Source organism: Xenopus laevis, chromosome 2L (assembly GCF_017654675.1).
Source record: "Xenopus laevis strain J_2021 chromosome 2L, Xenopus_laevis_v10.1, whole genome shotgun sequence".
NCBI lineage: Eukaryota > Metazoa > Chordata > Amphibia > Anura > Pipidae > Xenopus > Xenopus laevis.
This window is the reverse complement of record NC_054373.1, coordinates 181,788,868-181,808,988: the sequence shown is the minus strand read 5'-3', so window position 1 is coordinate 181,808,988 and position 20,121 is coordinate 181,788,868. Positions and strand designations below refer to the sequence as shown.

At 39.8% G+C, this 20,121-nt stretch overlaps 1 protein-coding gene and 1 long non-coding RNA gene across 2 annotated transcripts in view; both read left to right on the top strand.

The window, feature by feature from the left end:
- The first annotated feature begins 1,523 nt into the window (after nucleotides 1-1,523).
- Nucleotides 1,524-3,643, top strand: LOC121399680. Its single transcript, XR_005965255.1, has 2 exons — nucleotides 1,524-1,956; nucleotides 3,579-3,643. It is a non-coding gene; the product is annotated as an uncharacterized LOC121399680 (long non-coding RNA).
- Nucleotides 3,644-4,860: 1,217 nt separating this feature from the next.
- LOC121399761 (serine/threonine-protein kinase pakA-like) overlaps nucleotides 4,861-20,121 on the top strand; it is a 137,955-nt gene continuing 122,694 nt past the window's right edge. The window contains exons 1-13 of the mRNA XM_041581323.1: nucleotides 4,861-4,875; nucleotides 5,137-5,187; nucleotides 7,244-7,288; nucleotides 9,575-9,610; nucleotides 9,709-9,744; nucleotides 9,882-9,983; nucleotides 11,620-11,706; nucleotides 12,336-12,419; nucleotides 14,063-14,149; nucleotides 15,840-15,923; nucleotides 16,929-17,015; nucleotides 17,701-17,784; nucleotides 19,524-19,562. Coding sequence (XP_041437257.1) covers nucleotides 4,861-4,875; nucleotides 5,137-5,187; nucleotides 7,244-7,288; nucleotides 9,575-9,610; nucleotides 9,709-9,744; nucleotides 9,882-9,983; nucleotides 11,620-11,706; nucleotides 12,336-12,419; nucleotides 14,063-14,149; nucleotides 15,840-15,923; nucleotides 16,929-17,015; nucleotides 17,701-17,784; nucleotides 19,524-19,562 — 837 coding nt within the window. The remainder of the gene's footprint in view (nucleotides 4,876-5,136; nucleotides 5,188-7,243; nucleotides 7,289-9,574; nucleotides 9,611-9,708; nucleotides 9,745-9,881; nucleotides 9,984-11,619; nucleotides 11,707-12,335; nucleotides 12,420-14,062; nucleotides 14,150-15,839; nucleotides 15,924-16,928; nucleotides 17,016-17,700; nucleotides 17,785-19,523; nucleotides 19,563-20,121) is intronic.

The following is a 20,121-nucleotide window of genomic DNA, read 5'->3' as shown; positions in this document are numbered from 1 at the left end:
TCCAACAGAAAATTCAGCAAACTTAACATAGTTAATGTGACAACTCAAATGTTGTAACTGGTGCTGAACACCAGTCCTGGTTTGGGTCCCAAACTGGGACTGGTGTTCAGTACCAGGTACCATTCCGGAACTAAGGTCTTGGGTGAGACAGTCAAGAGACATTGGAATATAATATGTGCCGATATGGATTTGTCTCATATTTTGCCTGAACCTCCCATGATTAGCTATAGTCGAGGGACCACCTTTGAGATTTGTTGGTCAAAACTGATGCTGTAGATTGTTATGCAGTTAAAGGGGAAACCCCTGGCTATCAGAGTTGAAGTCAGGAGGCTTCCACTGTCCAAGCTGCACATCTTGCCGCTACATGACACCTGGGACATCTTTTCTACACCCCACATGGGTAAATGGTTTGTGATTTGCCAGCATATCACCGGTATCACCGCACATCTAGTCTATCTGATAACTTGTCCGTGCGGATTATGTTATTATGCAGATTTGTTATGGGTTGAATTGCAAATTCAAAGTAAAAAAAAAAATCACATTTTGAGCTTTTTTTGTGTACTTTGACTATGGAATAGGCAAGAATTATATTTGAATTAGAAAAAAATTAGACTATTTGAATATTGAAATTTATCATGTACTGTCCCTTTAAAACTTTGACCATTCGCCATTTAAAACCTGGTGAATTGCTGTTTTAGCCTATGGGAGACCTCCTAGAACTTATTTGGAGTCAATTGGCAGACTTTGAAAAATCTAAGTTTTTTGGGGGCAAATGGGGCAATGGGATGGGGCCCTGTACTTACTACCTGAGCCCCAGTCCATAGATAGTATAGATAGCATAGTGATGATTCAGGAATGATCCTATTTCTAGTTCCGCACAGTTACAAATAGGAAAACAATTCTGTAAATGTTTTGTGGGTAAATGGAATAAACTATTCTATTAACAGAAGCAAAAAGAATCACCTGATTATGAACTGGGACTTATAGTCACATTGTTACACCTATTATTTTGGTGAGTCCCTAAGCACAAAAACTAAATGACTTTTTATAACTCTATAGATTTTCAAATTGACTTTTAATTCCAGAAATATTTTTAAGCCATTCAAGTATGGGATCCGTTATCCAGAAATCTTATTATCCAGAAAGCTCCAAACTACGGAGACGTAAGGTATGAAGATCCAAATTACAGAAAGATCCTTTATCCAGAATAACCTAGGTTCTGAGCATTCTGGGTAACAGGTCCTGTATAAAATATGCAAAATACTTTAACTTTTCATTAGGTATCATATTTGTGGGAACCCCCCATCCAGAGTGGGAGCTGAATTAGCCACAGCTGTGGGGGTGGAAGCCATTTTTGGCTGATAGGAGCCATATCCATATTATAGGAGAAATAGAAGAGAGGAGAATGGGAGCATTAGATCAGTTACTAAAGCTCATTATTACTACTCCATGGGGAATCCCTTTTACACTGGGAAAAGTCACATTTGTCACATTTTCAGCAAAACCCAAAATTTCCTACAACACTGGCAATGTAGTAAAATGCTGGGACAACAAGTTGTAACAATAAAGTGTTGATATCAATTGAAATCAGTTTATTATCAAGTATTTCTGAATTTACTTCTATAGCGACACAATTGTACTCAGTGATTTACAAGGTATAAACATACACAGGCTACAGTTCTATTGAGTTATACAGTAACAGTAGAGACGTCTGTGCTGTCTAATAGCTTAGTGGGATGAAGAGCTTACACTTTATTGGGTTATGTCAAATACATCATTTCTTTATGGCATTAATTCACCAGTCTATTTTATAACTCCGCCCACCAATCATTATGTACTTCTGTTGACTTTGGTTGCCTAGGTGATGTCATTGTGATGTCATGTGATGTCATAATGGACAGAATGAAGGTGTCCAGCTGCAGCCCAGATTGGCTCATTCTTTGTCAGGAGACTGAGGTGAGTACAAGTCGGGATCGTTGGGTACAAATATGAGCAAAAGGAATGTTATTAATACTGTTACTGTGGGGCTTAGACACTGCTGGTGCTACTGGGAATCATTTAGAATTTGTTAGAAGGATTTTGAAGGAGTCTGTTGCGCTTGGTCACTGTATATTAGAAACACAAAATCTGGGCTGGAACTAGGGGTGGGCAGAAGAGGCAGATATTTAGGTTAGGGGTGCAATGGTTGGGGGGTACGAGGCATGTGATGTACCTCTTATGTCTGCCTAATGTTGGCCCTTCTGTAGCTCTGGCCCACTCAACCCCCCCCCATCAACTCATCAACTGCTGTCTGGCTGTGGGGGGATTTGGTGCACAAGTTGCAGGTGGATGCTGGGGGATGAGCGGGGGTTGGGGGCAAGTGGGGGTCTCTCTTGGGTGCCATCATCTTGGGGCTCAGCGCTACAGACAATATTGCCACATTCCCTACTTTTATTTTAGGTGGGGGCTTGTGGATAATGAAATCCATTAACATTTATTACACTTATACTTCACTTGGAATCCACTCAACCCACCAACCTTTATCTACATCACTGACCTACATTTCCCACCTCGGGTTGCACGTGTGATGTCACAATGGTGGGAATCTCGCACTTGTAATATGATCCCGCCCACACCTGGGCTGCCTTTGTGATGTCACAATGCACAGTGTGATGTCATAATAGGCAGAGTTAAGGTCTCAAGCAGCAGCTCAGATTTTCTCATTCTTTTTCAGACGACTGAGGTGAGTACAACTCCTGATATTAGAAGGAAAACATATTTCAAAACTATTTTAACACTGGTACTATGTGGAATATAAGACTGTTATTTGCAGATTTATCAAAGGTAGAATTTATGTGAATTTTTTTACTGTAATAAATTCAAATATGCGCAATAAACTCAAATGGGAGTTTTTTTAAGAAAACAATTGAACGTCTAGGGGCATATTTATCAAGGGTTAAATTGAAAATTTAAGGGGCAGATTTATTTTGAATCTGCAAAACTTCAAATTCAAAAAGATCAACCAAATTAAGTTGTATTTTTTTTTGGAGCGAATAGGTCAGTTTTTAATAGAATAGGTCTGTATTCAGCTGGATTCAAATTGTACGAATCTAATTAAAATCACATTCGATCAAATTCAATTTGAAGTTTTTCCCCTAAAAAACTTAGGTCCACCAAATGACTCCAAATAGGTTCCAGGAGGTCCCCCATAGGCTAAAACAGCAATTTGGAGGTTTTAGATGGCTAATGGTCGAATTCAAATTTTTAAAGAGACAGTACATGATAAATTTCTATATTTGAATTTTTGATGTTTTTTTTCAAAATCAAATCAAATTTGGACCTAGTGGAAGTACATGAAAAATAGCTTGAAATTTTTTCATTCAAAAATTCACCTCGACCTTTGATAAATCTGCCCCTTAGTGGTGTCTTGAGTAAGTTAGAATTACAGAAAATCGGATTTTGAAACTGTGGTGTTGTACGTGGTCCAGCCTACCATCATTTGCTGCTGATATTTTATCCATTCTATATATATATATATGTGTATAGGTATTGTGCATGGAAGAGATGACTAATGTGATGTTTTTGTTTTGTCTCCATAGAAAGAAATTTCTTCATTCACAAAATGTGGAAGAGAATCAAATCTTGTTTTTCTTGCTTTCGCAAGGTAAGGACTCACTTCTTTCTACTGTATCCATTTCATTTGTGACCTTCATGGAGGGAAGGTGCCAGACCAAAAATGTCATGGCCAGACTGGCAATCTATAGCTTGTGGCAAATGCCAGAGGGGCTGCTGTAAGATGCCATAGTCTTAATCTTAACAGGGGCCCCACAGCCACCCCACCTGCTCGGCAGCTTTTGTCAGTCCCCCAGCTCTCAATTAGGAAAGTCGCTGGGGGAGGGGAGATTTCTCCTTAAAGGAGACCCCCTGGTCTGGGGAAGTGGGGAGTCTTCCTCTATATATACAGTAGTTACGCCATGGTTGAGCTTGAGACAATCTCTAAATCTAAACAAATTTTAATTCTATTAATAGGCCTCTAACACGTAGGGGCAGATTTATCAAGTTAAATAGGGAGTAATGGGAGATTTTTTCAATTCAGCTTTGGACTATTCCCTAGTCTAGTACGCAAAAATAGCTCAAGATTTGAATTTTTTTACTTTGAATTTTTACTTTGACTCTTAATAAATTTGGCCTTTAAAGGCATAGTTTATTCTGATCAGAAAATATAAATGTATTGTAATTTTAGGTTCAGATTTATCAAGCCTCGAATTAAAAATAAGAATTTTTAAATTAGAATTTCGAGTTTATTTAGTGTAAGTTGACTATGGAATAGTCCAAATTCGATTCAAGTTTAAAAAAATTAGATATTAGAATTTTGAAATTTATCATGTACTGTCCCTTTGAGAATTCAAATTTGAATATTCAACCTGCCAAATTGGTGTTTTAGCCCATGTGGGCTTCTTACAATCAATTTGGAGCCATTTGGTGGAATTTTATTTTAAATGATTCTTTTTTTTTTATTTCTGATTTTTTAAAAAAAAATTCTAACCCTTGATAAATATGCCCCTTAATGTAGAGTTTACCCTACTTGCCTAGCAGTATAATTAAGTACATTTGAAATGTGGTTATATTCATTATATATACATATATATGATTTTTTTTTTCCTGGAGTTATTGACTAAACTAAAGTTTTTTTAAGGCCGAGGTTCTTTGGGCAAAAACTTAAATTTTTAGAGAGAAAAAACTCATGATTTATTAAACCCTTCCGTCATTAAATCTGATATCTCAAACTAATCGAGATCATGCAGAAGTCAATAGGAAATGTCCATTTTACAATTTGAAGATATCGTGATCTGCATTGGGTTTTGTCCAATAATCTGGAAAATGTTGGGTTTTTTGGTGATAACCCCAAATAATCGAGAGTCAAATCCAAAATATTCTTACGATTCAGGTTTTTGCTCAATTTTATTTAGTTTATTTCAGAGTTTAATTGATAAATAAGATAAAATCAGGGATGGGAGTTTGGTCGAACTTGGCTAAATAAAAATACGAGATACATTTGAGTTTTAGTAAATAACCCCCTTATATCTCTAGTGAATTCTTGTTGCCTATTTGCAGATTCATTTTTGTGATACAAACTTTTTTTTCATTCTTCAACAGAAAAAATCCATCAAATCAACTGAATCTTTGGATCAGAATGAAATCGTTGTGGTAAGCAGAGAAGAATTGTAGAAGAGAAATAGAAATAAGACAATTTGCCATTATTTAGACAATGTTATTTACTTACCTATAGATTTATATTCAGCTTCATTAAGAAACACTTGATAAAGCCGCACCAGATACATTTCCACTTCCTACTGATCCTAAAGAAAAACGATACTGACGGTTTGGTCGGGTTCTTCTCAAACTGCCACATTTCTCCATTATTTCTCCTTTTCTCTCCTGGCAAGAATAGAGTAGCCCCTTAGCCTCCCTGCACACACCCTGGATTTATTTATCCTTATTATTATGTTGGTTTTGAAGAAGCTTGTGCTCTGAAAATGCTTGTGCTCTGTTAAGCAATCCCACCCTCCGTGGCCCTGTGGCGGCCCCCCAAAGACCCCATTTTTTCCCATAGACTTTCATTGGAAAATTTGAAACTTTTGCCACTCGTACAGCATTAAAGTTACACTCACCAAACTTGGGTCACTTAGTCATGGGGTCAACCTGAAAAGTTCTGTCACATTTTGGGGACTCCAAAAAGGGGGCGGAGCAACAAACAGCCAATCAGATTTTCCCTATTGACTTCAATGAGAATATGTCAAACACTGTCATTCCCACAGTGTTAAAGCCAGAGACCCAAAACTTGGCACCATGGGTCACTGGGGTTAGAATTTTGAAAAGTGGGCGGAGTCTACCACAGCCAATCAAATATTAGCCATTTCTTTTAATGGGAAAAGTTACAACTGTCGCCGCTCTTAGATTGTTAATGGGAGGAGAGTCCTCAAACTTGGCACAGTTGGTCACTGGAGGACCGGGATCAAAATCTGGAAAAGTGGGTGGAGCCAAAAACAACCAATCAGATTTCTTTGATGATTTAAATGGGAAAAATTAAAATTGCTGCCATTTGCAGGTTATTTATGTCATGGACCTCGAATATCACAAATGTGCTCACTGGGTGTTTGCACTTCAAAGTTAGGAAAAGTGGGTGGAGCCACCAACAACCAATCAAATGTCATTCATTGATTTTCAATAGAAAAACATAAAATTGCTGCCATTTTCACATGTTAAATGTCATGATTCCCAAACCTTAAAGTGTTAGTCACTTGGTGACTCTGGTTCAGAATTAGGAAAAAAGGGGGCGGGGCAACAACAACCAATCGGATTTCAGCCATTGACCTTAATGAAAAACGCCAAATTGCTGCTATTATCACGGCGTAAATGCCAAGTGTCCCAAACTCAGCACAATTACTCACTGGGTGACTGTGGTCAAAATTTAGGAAAAGTGGGTGGAGCCAATAACAGCCAATCAGATTTTACCTATTGACTTCAATGTAAAAGTTTCAAATACTGCCATTCTCACAGTTTTAAGCCAGAGGCCCCAAACTTGGTACAGACCATGACTGGGTGACTGGGGTGAAAATTCAGAAAAACTGGGTGGAGCTTAAAACAGCCAATCAAATGTTACCTATTGCTAATCAATGTCAATATATAAGTTGCTGCCATTCTTTCACATTTAATGGCAGGGACATCAAACTTGGCACAGTCGGTCACAGGGGGACTGGGATTCAAATTTTAAAATTGGGTGGAGCCAAAAACAGCCAATCAGGTTTTGGATTGATTTTAATGGTACAATTTGATCTGCTTCAATTTTCACAGTTTTAAACCAGATTCTACCAACTTTGTGTACTCTCTATGCACCAGGGGCGACTGGCCCCAACACCTCTTGCGTTTCAAAGCCAACATCTTGTGGTTTCTTCAGAAACGACACCATCTAGTTATTATTATTATTACTATTAATAACATGTAGTTATAAAATACCAACATATTCTGCAGCATTGTACAATATATTGGTGTATTCTTTAATCACAGAAGAAAAGATACAACCAATACCCAACACAAGAGGTAAAGAGGGGCCTGTCCAAAAGAACTTACAATCCAAAATCAATTATATCTACTCAAAAGCACTTTTTGCAAAGACTAAACATGCACTCACCTTTAGTGATAACTTGCCTTGGGTGGTAGGACTTTAATTTTATAAACTAATGCCTTTTTATTCCTTAAACAGGCTCAGACACAAGAAGAAGAAGAGCCAACAGAAAGCTTCTGCCTGGTAAGCAGTAAAGGAGTTGGTATCATACAGTCCTTTTTTTGAAGGGGTGATTCATCTTCAAACAACTAGTTGTTTTCAGATAGATTACCAGAAATAACGACTTATTCCAATGACTTTCTATTTTCTTTGTGTGACGGTTTTTCTAATATTGAAGTGTAAAGTGTAATTTTTCACCTTCAGAAGCAGCCCTGGGAGGGGGGTCGCCGACCCTGTAAACTGTTCTAAATGGATACATTTAGTTGATACATTTCTTGGCTTTGTCCCTGCTGAGCAGAATCTCTGGGTTTCATTACAGGCAGCTGTTAGACTTGATACAATAGTTGCTTATACTCCAGAGATGCTGCTGAGAAATGTATCAATGAAATGTTGCATATTGTAATAGTTCAGAATCTGCACCTGAATTACTGAGCTGCCAGACTCAAACACCTGAGACAGTGACGTTCAACTTTAAACTTAGATTTTGGAAAAACAGTAAAAAATAAAAATAACAGTAAAAAATAAATAATGGAAAGTAATTGAAAAAACTATTTATTTCTGGGGAACAATCTAAAAACAACTGAATTGAAAAAAGTGTTTTGAAGGTTATCGGAAAACATGTTTTTCCAAAACACATCAGTTAATAGAGCTACTCCAGTCGACTTCTGCACTGAAATCCATTTCTCAAAAGAGCAAACAGATTTCTTTATATTCAATTTGGAAATCTGACATGGGGATAGATATTTTGTCAATTTCCCAGCTGCCCCTGGTCATGTGACTTGTGCCTGCACTTTAGGAGAGAAATGCTTTCTGGCCGGCTGCTGTTTTTCCTTCTCAATGTAACTGAATGTGTCTCAGTGGGACATGGGTTTTTACTATTGAGTGTTGTTCTTAGATCTGCCAGGCAGCTTAGATCTACCAGGCAGCTGTTATCTTGTGTTAGAGAGCTGTTATCTGGTTACCTTCCCATTGCTCTTTTGTTTGGCTGCTAAGGGGGGGAAGGGAGGGGATGTTATTACTCCAACTTGCAGTACAGCAGTAAAGAGTTATTGAAGTTTATCATAGTACAAGTCACATGACTTGGGGCAGCTGGGAAATTGACAAAATGTCTAGCCCGATTTCCAGATTTCAAAATTGAATATAAAAAAATCTGTTTGATCTTTTGAGAAATGGATTTCAGTGCAGAATTCTGCTGGAGCAGCACTATTAACTGATTGATTTTGAAAAAAAAAAAATGTTTTCCCATGACAGTATCCCTTTAAATGCTGTGTTGCCATTAATTGACATTGACCAAATAACATTGTTCCTGACAAACCTATCTCCATCATTACTGTGATTATCAAAGTTGTTAGATTAGATTCCTTGATGCTCATTTATCAACACTGGGCTAATTTGCCACTGGGCAGTTACCTATAGCAACCAATCAGTGATTAGCTTTTTAAAGCCAGCTGCAAGTAGAACAATGAATGCTGCAATCTAATTGTTTGCCATGGTTAACTGCCCAGGGGCAAATTTGCCCAGTGTTGATAAATACCCCCCTTGAGTGTAAGCCCCCCAGCCAAATCTCTCGCTACTGAGACCAGCTCCATAACTTCCAACCACTGTTTTAATATAAGTATTATTAGTTGATTGCCCTCTCATTGTGACATCAGGATATTCCTAGAGGAGAGCAGTGATCTGTCTCTTATACCATTGCTCTTAACCAGGATAAACTGGTAATACTCTCATGGGATCTGTCAGGAAAGCAGATTGGGATTGATGCAGGCAGAGTTGGTTGGGCGCAATGGACATGATTAGCATCTAATATGATTTCCATTAAACACTTGGTAGTAGATTTATCAAAGGTCGAAGTTAGAGTTTTAGTGATTTTTTTTTTTACTCTAATAAATATGAGTATATTCACAACTCGAATGGGGGGGGCTTATTTAAGAAAAAACGTGAAAGTCTAAAACTCAAAACAATATTACTGACCCAAAAACGCAAATTGAATTTCACTAAACTTGGATCGAGTTTTTTCGCTGAAAAAAACTTGAATGTCAGGAAGGCTATTGACATTTTAAATTGGGTCACTGGACCTCTACATGAACATGGCAGGTTTTAGGTGGCAGACAGTAAAATTTAAATTGTTCCCAGGGTCAATGTATGATACATCTCAAATCCAAATTCAAGTTTGGATTATTCCCAACTCAAATTTGTGAGCAAAAATCCAACTCAAAAATTCAAATTTACAATTCACCCTTAATAAATCTGCCCCTACTCTGTACATACTATAGAGATTTATGGATCTGATTTTTTTTTTCTCTTATCCAGGTACAACCAATTGAAATTGGCCAAGTCATCAGCCAAGTAAGTAAAAAAGAACAAGCGAGACAGACCGAGTATTTATACTTCTTCTCTAAAAAACGAAGCTCATTTGTAATCTTGACTTTTTCTCTCTTAACCAGGAAACAACCGAGACCTCTGGCGTTACCAGCTGCCAAGTAAGTAGTCCAGAAACACTCAACATAGATGAAATATAAATTATTTTATTCCTGAAGTTGTGTTCACTGGCTTTATAAAAGGCACATTTGTCTTCTAGTAAGTTTATCCAATGACTAACTTTATCTTTCTTACTCAGGAGGAACCAGTGCAAGAAGAACAAACTGGCACCAACAACTGCCAAGAAAGCCCAGAGGAAGAGGATCTGGGAAATGAGGAGGAGCCGGAGGAAAGTGCTCAGGTTTGAGCTCATTTATCACTTTAATCCATTTAAACTTATTTTGGCCCAACTCAGGCCCCTATCCAATCAAATCACACAAACTACTCCATAGGCCCCTGTTCCCCCATAAATTCCAAACAAATTTTTTAGGGCTCTTACAGATGAGCAATTTTTTGGCTGCACTTCCCTGAGTTCCAGTTTCATGCGTTCAGCCGCAGGGGAGCGCAGGAGTAGATGCACTGAATTCTTTTCAATGGGGCTGTACTCACACAGACACATGTAAGTGCCAAACGCAGGAAAAATACAACATGCTGTGTCCCAACCTGCTCTCCTCACTTACATGTGTCTGTGTGAGTACAGCCCCATTGAAAAGAATTCAGTGCATCTACTCCTGCGCTCCCCTGCGGCTGAACACATGAAACTGGAGCACAGGGAAGCGCAGCTAAAAACGCTTGTCTCTAAGAGCCTTAGAAGAGCTAAATGCACATGATATATATTTATCTTTAATGATACTTTTAATCACTTCACCTTGATAGATGTTTCACTATTTGTTTCTATTTACCAGGAATCATCTGGCACCAACACCAGCCAGGAAAGCCCAGAGGAAGAGGATCTGGGAAATGAGGAGGAGCCGGAGGAAAGTGCTCAGGTTTGAGCTCATTTATAACTTTAATCCATTTAAACTTATTTTGGTCCCAACTCAGGCCCCTATTCAATCAAATCACACAAACTACTCTGTAGGCCCCTGTTCCCCCATAACTAAATTCCAAATACACAGGGGCTCTAAATGAAGCTCAGTTGTACCTGTAGTTATGATCATGTGCAATTGCAGCAGATGCAACTTGGGGCAAATTCCCTAACCGGTGAAAATTCGCCAGCTCCGGCTTTGCGCACATCACAACACTTCGCCAGGTGTAGATTTGCCTGGAAACTGCTAATTTATGAAGATCCGAAGTTGCGCACAGGGTAACGACCGCTGTAAAAATGACCCCAACAAAATTACACTCAGCAGTTTGAATTTGCGCTAGTGTTGGCTAATTAGCATACGGTGTGCAGTTAAAGTACAATGGGCGTATATGCTGCAGCAAATACATTACACTACACAAGGCCAGGGAACCTTAATGAAATTATATAAAGTTGTTATATTGCCCTACACATGTGCCCACTGTATAGTTTAGGTGCCATATGTTAGTAAATGTAGGGGGAAGGAGGGTACTCCAAATTTTTTTTTATCTTTTTCAGTCTCTCACCCTTTAAATAGGAAAAAACACCATCATTTTTTGAGACTTTTTTTGGGAATTTTCAACTAATTTTGGAGGAAGTCCTATCTACTCTATTGCACTTTGCCTGGTCTGAGGTGGGAAGGCAAGTCTGGCGATAGAGTTAACATTCAGTAATATCAAAAACTTAGTGAATTTGCGTAGTAACACTACCAAAAATTCACCTGGCGTTAGAGGGCGAAGTTGCACCAGAGTCTATCGCTCTGCCGAAATTACGCCAGTGAAGTGCCAAAATGACATCACACTGGTGAATTTACGCAGCATTAGCCACTTCACCTTTAGTAAATGTCCCCCTTGGAGTGCAGCCACAATTGTGCTGGAATTATGAGAAAAATAACAAATATTTATTCCTGATCTTTATTTTCTGTGTTAAACAGGAAGAACAAGTGATTGAGCACGAGGGGGAGAATTCCATCAACTCCCCCCAACCACCAACCCAATCCATCAACTTCCTCCACTGTCAGGTAAGCAGAAAATAATCAAAGAGTAAAAAACTATAATGAAAGAAATGAGATGGATTTCATCATATTTTCTACTCAGCTGAGTTGATCTCACAAAACCAATAAAATACTAATATTAGTAGTTTCCCCAGGGAGCTGAATAGATGTGATAAAACATGTTTTTAATAGGGATGCACTGAATTCACTATTTTGGATTCGGTAGAACCCCCGAATTCTGTGCGAAAAACTCTGCCGAGAACCGTATGCTAATTTGGATATGCAAATTAGGTATGAAAACGGGAACAAATTTACTTCCTTATTTGTGACAAAAAGCCACAATATTTCCCTCCCTGACCCTTATTTGCATATGCAAATTAGAATTTGGATTCGGTTCCACCGAGCATAAGGATTCGGCCAAATCCAAATCATGCTGAAAAAAGCCAAATCCTGGCCGAATCCCGAACTGAATCCTGGATTCAACTCAGGCCCCTATCCAATCAGATCTCACAAACGTCTCTATAGGCTCCTGTTCCCCCATAAATTCCAAACCACTTCTTTAGGGGAGCTAAATGCATGTGATAATAATTGTCTTTAATGATACTTTTAATCACATCACCTTGATAGATGCCTCACTAATTGTTTCTATTTACCAGGAATCATCTGGCACCAACAACTGCCAGGAAAGCCCAGAGGAAGAGGATCTGGGAAATGAGGAGGAGCCGGAGGAAAGTGCTCAGGTTTGAGCTCATTTATAACTTTAATCCATTTAAACTCATTTTGGCCCAACTCAGGCCCCTATCCAATCAAATCACACAAACTACACCATAGGCCCCTTTTCCCCCATAATTCCAAACAACTTCTTTAGGGCTCTTACAGATGAGTGTTTTTAGCTGCACTTCACAGATGCATGTAAGCACAGAAGGCAGGAAAAATGCAACATGCTGCGTCCCAACATGCGCTCCTCACTTACATGTGTCTGTGTGAGTACAGCCCCAGTGAAAAGAATTCAGTGCATCTACTCCTGCGCTCCCCTGCAGCTGAATGCATGAAACCAGAATGCAGGGAAGCGCAGCTAAAAATGCTCATCTCTAAGATTCCTTAGGGGAGTTACTGGATGTGATAATAAAAGTACTTAATGATACTTTTAAACTGAAATGCCCCAACTCAGGCCCCTCATCCAATCAAATCACACAAACTACTCTGTAGGCCCCTGTTCCCCCATAAATTCCAAACAACTTCTTTAGGGCTCTTACAGGTGAGTGTTTTAGCTGCGCTTCCCTGAGTTCCAGTTTCATGTGTTCAGACTCAGGGGAGCGCAGGAGTAGATGCACTGAATTCTTTTCAATGCGGCTGTACTCACACAAATGCATGTAAGCGCCAAATGCAGGAAAAATACAACATGCTGTGTCCCAACACGCGCTCCTCACTTACATGTGTCTGTGTGAGTACAGCCCCAGTGAAAAGAATTCAGTGCATCAACTCCTGCGCTCCCCTGCAGCTGAACACATGAAACTGGAGCACAGGGAAGCGCAGCTAAAAACGCTTGTCTCTAAGAGCCCTTAGAGGAGCTAAATGCACATGATAATATCTGTCTTTAATGATACTTTTAATCACTTCACCTTGATAGATGTTTCACTAATTGTTTCTATTTACCAGGAATCATCTGGCACCAACAACTGCCAGGAAAGCCCAGAGGAAGAGGATCTGGGAAATGAGGAGGAGCCGGAGGAAAGTGCTCAGGTTTGAGCTGATTTATAATATTAATCCATTTAAACTTATTTTGGTCCCAACTCAGGCCCCTATTCAATCAAATCACATAAACTACTCTATAGGCCCCTGTTCCCCCATAACTAAATTCCAAATACACAGGGGCTCTAAATGAAGCACAATTGTGCCCTTAGTTATGTTCATGTGCAATTGCAGCAGATGTAACTTTGGGGCAAATTCAGTAACCAGTGAAAATTCGCCAGCTCCGGCTTTGCGCACATCACAACACTTCGCCAGGTGTAGATTTGCCTGGAAACTGCTAATTTATGAAGATCCAAAGTTGCGCACAGGGTAACGACCGCTGTAAAAATGACCCCAACAAAATTACGCTCAGCAGTTTGAATTTGCGCTAGTGTTGGCTAATGAGCATACGGTGTGCAGTTAAAGTACAATGGGCGTATATGCTGCAGCAAATACATTACACTACACAAGGCCAGGGAACCTTAATGAAATTATATAAAGTGCCAAAATGACATCACGCTGGTGAATTTACGCAGCATTAGCCACTTCACCTTTAGTAAATGTCCCCCTTGGAGTGCAGCCACAATTGTGCTGGAATTATGAGAAAAATAACAAATATTTTTTCCTGATCTTTATTTTCTGTGTTAAACAGGAAGAACAAGTGATTGAGCTCGAGGGGGAGAATTCCATCAACTCCCCCCAACCACCAACCCAATCCATCAACTTCCTCCACTGTCAGGTAAGCAGAAAATAATCAAAGAGTAAAAAACTATAATGAAAGAAATGAGATGGATTTCATCATATTCTCTACTCAGCTGAGTTGATCTCACAAAACCAATAAAATACTAATATTAGTAGTTTCCCCAGGGAGCTGAATAGATGTGATAAAACATGTTTTTAATAGGGATGCGCTGAATTCACTATTTGGATTCGGTAGAACCCCCAAAATCTGTGCGAAAAATATCCCAATTTGAATATGCAAATTAGGTATGAATAGGGGAAAAATATTTTGCTTCCGTGTTTTGTGACAAAAAGTCACGATATTTCCCTCCCTGCCCCTAATTTGCATATGCAAATTAGGATTTGGATTCGGTTCCGCCGAGCATAAGGATTTGGCCAAATCCAAATCATGGTGAAAAAAGCCAAATCCTGGCCGAATCCCAAATCCTGGACTCGTTGCATCCCTAGTTTTTATAATACTCGTAAGTACCTCACCTAGATGGTACACAAGTGGTGTCTCTCTATTTACCAGGAGTCAATAGTGGAGCCTGGCGATATCATCATCCAGGAGAAATAGACCACTAGTAGAGGAGCGGAGCAATACCATCAGCCAGGTGGAGCTCAATAAGAGCTGACTAATGCATTTTTAGGATAACTTTAAACCATTTAAACTTATTTTGGCCTCAACTCAGGCCCCTATCCAATCAGATCTCACAAATGTCTCTATAGGCTCCTGTTCCCCCATGAATTCCAAACCACTTCTTTAGGGGAGCTAAATGCATGTGATAATAATTGTCTTTAATGATACTGTTAATCACTTCACCTTGATAGATGCCTCACTAATTGTTTCTATTTACCAGGAATCATCTGGCACCAACAACTGCCAGGAAAGCCCAGAGAAGAGGATCTGGGAAATGAGGAGGAGCCAGAGAAAAGTGCTCAGGTTTGAGCTCATTTATAACTTTATTCCCTTTAAACTTATTTTGGTCCCAACTCAGGCCCCTATCCAATCAAATCACACAAACTAATCTATAGGCCCCTGTTCCCCCATAAATTCCAAATAAATTCTTTAGGGCTCTTACAGGTGAGCATTTTTGGCTGCACTTCCCTGAGTTCCAGTTTCATGTGTTCAGACTCAGGGGAGCGCAGGAGTAGATGCACTGAATTCTTTTCAATAGGGCTGTTCTTATACCTACACATGTAAGTGCCAAATGCAGGAAAAATGCAACATGCTGTGTCCCAACCTGCTCTCCTCCCACACATGTGTCTGTGTGAGTACAGCCCCATTGAAAAGAATTCAGTGCATCTACTCCTGCGCTCCCCTGCGGCTGAACACATGAAACTGGAGCACAGGGAAGCGCAGCTAAAAACGCTCGTCTCTAGGAGCCCTTAGGGTTAGTGCACACGAGGAGATTCAGGGAGATTTGTCTCCTGGCGACAATCACCCAGAATTTCCTCAGCGTGTTTTCGCATAGACTATAATGTTAAATCGTCTGTCCTAAAGCACACGCGGTGATGCGTTTTCTAAAGTTGCTTGAAGTTGCCCGATTGTCACCAGCTATTTGTCGCCAGGAGACAAATCTCCCTGAATCTCCTTGTGTGCACTTACCCTTAAGGGGGCCTAAATGCATTTGATAATAATTGTCTTTAATGATACTTTTAATCACATCACCTTGATAGATGCCTCACCAATTGTTTCTATTTACCAGGAATCATCTGGCACCAACACCAGCCAGGAAAGCCCAGAGGAAGAGGATCTGGGAAATGAGGAGGAGCCGGAGGAAAGTGCTCAGGTTTGAGCTCATTTATAACTTTATTCCCTTTAAACTTATTTTGGCCCCAACTCAGGCCCCTATTCAATCAAATCACACAAACGACTCTGTGAGCCCCTGTTCCCCCATAACTAAATTCCAAATACACAGGGGCTCTAAATGAAGCTCAGTTGTACCTGTAGTTATGATCATGTGCAATTGCAGCAGATGCAACTTTGGGGCAAATTCAGTAACCAGTGAAAATTCTTCAGCTCTGGCTTTGCGCACATCACAACACTTCGCCAGGTGTAGATTTGCCTGGACACTGCTTATTTATGAAGATCCAAAGTTGCGCACAGGGTAATGAAGCTTGAAAAAGTTACGACAACGCTCAGCAGTTTGAATTTGCGCTAGTGTTGGCTAATGAGCATACGGTGTGCAGTTAAAGTACAATGGGCGTATCTGCTGCAGCAAATACATTACACTACACAAGGCCAGGGAACCTTAATGAAATTATATAAAGTTGTTATATTGTCCTACACATGTGCCCACTGTATAGTTTAGGTGCCATATGTTAGTAAATGTAGGGGGAATGAGGGTACCCCCCCCCAAAAAAAATTCAATCTTTTTCAGTCTATCACCCTTTCAATAGGAAAAAACGCCAGCATTTTTTGGGACTTAGAAAATGTTTCAACCAATTTTTGAGGAAGTCCTATCTAGTCTATTGCACTTTGCCTGGTCTGAGGTGGGAAGGCAAGTCTGGCGATAGAGTTAACGTTCAGTAATATCAAAAACTTAGTGAATTTGCGTAGTAACACTACCAAAAATTCACCTGGCGTTAGAGGGCGAAGTTGCACTAGAGTCTATCTCTCTGCCGAAATTACGCCAATTAAGTGCCAAAATGACATCACGCTGGCGAATTTACGCTAACATTAGCCACTTCACCTTTTAGTAAATGTCCCCCTTGGAGTGCAGCCACAATTGTGCTGGAATTATGAGAAAAATAGCAAAAAATTTTTCCTGATCTTTATTTTCTGTGTTAAACAGGAAGAACAAGTGATTGAGCACGAGGGGGAGAATTCCATCAACTCCCCCCAACCACCAACCCAATCCATCAACTTCCTCCACTGTCAGGTAAGCAGAAAATAATCTAAGAGTAAAAAACTATAATGAAAGAAATGAGATGGATTTCATCATATTCTCTACTCGGCTGAGTTGATCTCACAAAACCAATAAAATACTAATATTAGTAGTTTCCCCAGGGAGCTGAATAGATGTGATAAAACATGTTTTTAATAGGGATGCACTGAATTCACTATTTTGGATTCGGTAGAACCCCCAGAATTCTATGCGAAAAACTCTGCCGAGAACCGTATCCTAATTTGGATATGCAAATTAGGTATGAAAAGGGGAAAAAATGTACTTCCTTGTTTTGTGACAAACAGTCACGATATTTCCCTCCCTGACAATAATTTGCATATGAAAATTAGGATTTGGATTCGTTTCCGCCGAGAATAAGGGTTTGGCCAAATCGAAATCATGCCGAAAAAGCTGAATCCCGAACCGAATCCTGGATTTGGCGCATCCCTAGTTTTTAATGATACTTGAAAGTACCTCACCTGGATGTTACACAAGTGGTGTCTCTCTATTTACCAGGAGTCAATAGTGGAGCCTGGCAATATCATCAGCCATAACTTCCCCCTTAAATTCCAAACAACTTCTTTAGTGGAGCCAAATGCTTCTGATAATAAATATCTTTAATGATACTTTTAATCACGTCACCTTGATAGATGCCTCACTAATTGTTTCTATTTACCAGGAATCATCTGGCACCAACACCTGCCAGGAAATCCCAGAGGAAGAGGATCTGGGAAATGAGGAGGAGCCGGAGGAAAGTGCTCAGGTTTGAGCTCATTTATAATATTAATCCATTTAAACTTATTTTGGCCCCAACACAGGCCCCTATCCAATCAAATCACACAAATTACTCTGTAGGCCCCTGTTCCCCCATAACTAAATTCCAAATACACAGGGGCTCTAAATGAAGCTCAGTTGTACCTGTAGTTATGATCATGTGCAATTGTAGCAGATGCAACTTGGGGGCAAATTCACTAACCGGTGAATATTCTCCAGCTCTGGCTTTGCGCACATCACAACACTTCGCCAGGTGTAGATTTGCCTGGAAACTGCTAATTTATGAAGATCCGAAGTTGCGCACAGGGTAACGACCGCTGTAAAAATGACCCCAACAAAATTACGCTCAGCAGTTTGAAGTTGCGCTAGTGTTGGCTAATGAGCATACGGTGTGCAGTTAAAGTACAATGGGCGTATATGCTGCAGCAAATACATTACACTACACAAGGCCAGGGAACCTTAATAAAATTATATAAAGTTGTTATAATGCCCTACACATGTGTGCCCACTGTATAGTTTAGGTGCCATATGTTAGTAAATTTAGGGGGAATGAGGGTACCCCAAAAAAATTTGATATTTTTCAGTCTTTCACCCTTTAAATAGGAAAAAACGCCATAATTTTTTGAGACTTTTTTGGGGAATTTTCAACTAATTTTTGAGTAAGTCCTATCTAGTCTATTGCACTTTGCCTGGTCTGAGGTGGGAAGGCAAGTCTGGCGATAGAGTTAACGTTCAGTAATATCAAAAACTTAGTGAATTTGCGTAGTAACACTACCAAAAATTCACCTGCCGTTAGAGGCCGAAGTTGCACCAGAGTCTATCTCTCTGCCGAAATTACGCCAGTGAAGTGCCAAAATAACATCACACTGGTGAATTTACACAGCATTAGCCACTTCACCTTTAGTAAATGTCCCCCTTGGAGTGCAGCCACAATTGTGCTGGAATTATGAGAAAAATAGCAAATATTTATTCCTGATCTTTATTTTCTGTGTTAAACAGGAAGAACAAATGATTGAGCACGGAGGGGAGAATTCCATCAAACTCCCCCCAATCACCAACCCAATCCATCAACTTCCTCCACTGTCAGTAAGCAGAAAATAATCAAAGAGTAAAAAACTATAATGGAAGAAAATGAGATGAATTTCATCATATTCTCTACTCGGCTGAGTTGATCTCACAAAAACCAATAAAATACTAAATATTAGTAGTTTCCCCAGGGAGCTGGAATAGATGTGATAAAACATAGTTTTTAATAGGGATTGCACTGAATTCACTATTTTGGATTCGGTAGAACCCCCGAATTCTGTGCCGAAAAAACTCTGCCGAGAACCGTATCCTAATTTGGATATGCAAATTAGGTATGAAAACGGGAACAAATTTACTTCCTTATTTGTGACAAAAAGCCACAATATTTCCCTCCGTGACCCCTATTTGCATATGCAAATTAGAATTTGGATTCGGTTCCGCAGAGCATAAGGATTCGGCCAAATACAAATCATGCTGAAAAAAGCCAAATCCTGGCCGAATCCCGAACCGAATCCTGGATTCAACTCAGGCCCCTATCCAATCAGATCTCACAAACGTCTCTATAGGCTCCTGTTCCCCCATGAATTCTAAACCACTTCTTTAGAGAGGTAGCTAAATGCATGTGATAATAATTGCCTTTAATGATACTTTTAATCACTTCACCTTTGAAAGATGTTTCACTAATTGTTTCTATTTAACCAGGAATCATCTGGCACCAACAACTGCCAGGAAAGCCCAGAGGAAGGGATCTGGGAAATGAGGAGGAGCCGGAGGAAAGTGCTCAGGTTTGAGCTCAATTTATTAACTTTAATCCATTTAAACTCATTTTGGCCCACACAGGCCCCTATCCAATCAAATCACACAAACTAACTCTATAGGCCCCTTTTCCCCCATAATTTCTTTAGGGCTTTAACAGACTGAGTGTTTTTTAAGCTGCACTTCACAGATGGCATGTAAGCGCAGAATGCAGGAGAATGCAAAAACATGCTGCGTCCCAACATGCGCTCTCAACTTACATGCGTCTGTGTGGAGTTACAGCCCCAGTGAAAAGAATTCAGTGCACTACTCTGCGGCTCCCTGCAGCTTTGAACACATGAAACCAGAACGCAGGGAAGGGGCTAAACAATGCTCATTCTAGATTCCTTCACGGGAGTTACTGGATGTTGATAATAAAGTCCTTAATGATAACTTTTAATACTGAATGCCCCAACTCAGGCGCCCCATCCATCAAATCACTACAAACTAATACTACTAGGCCCCTGTTCCCCCCATAAATTTGGCCAAATAAATTTCTTTAGGG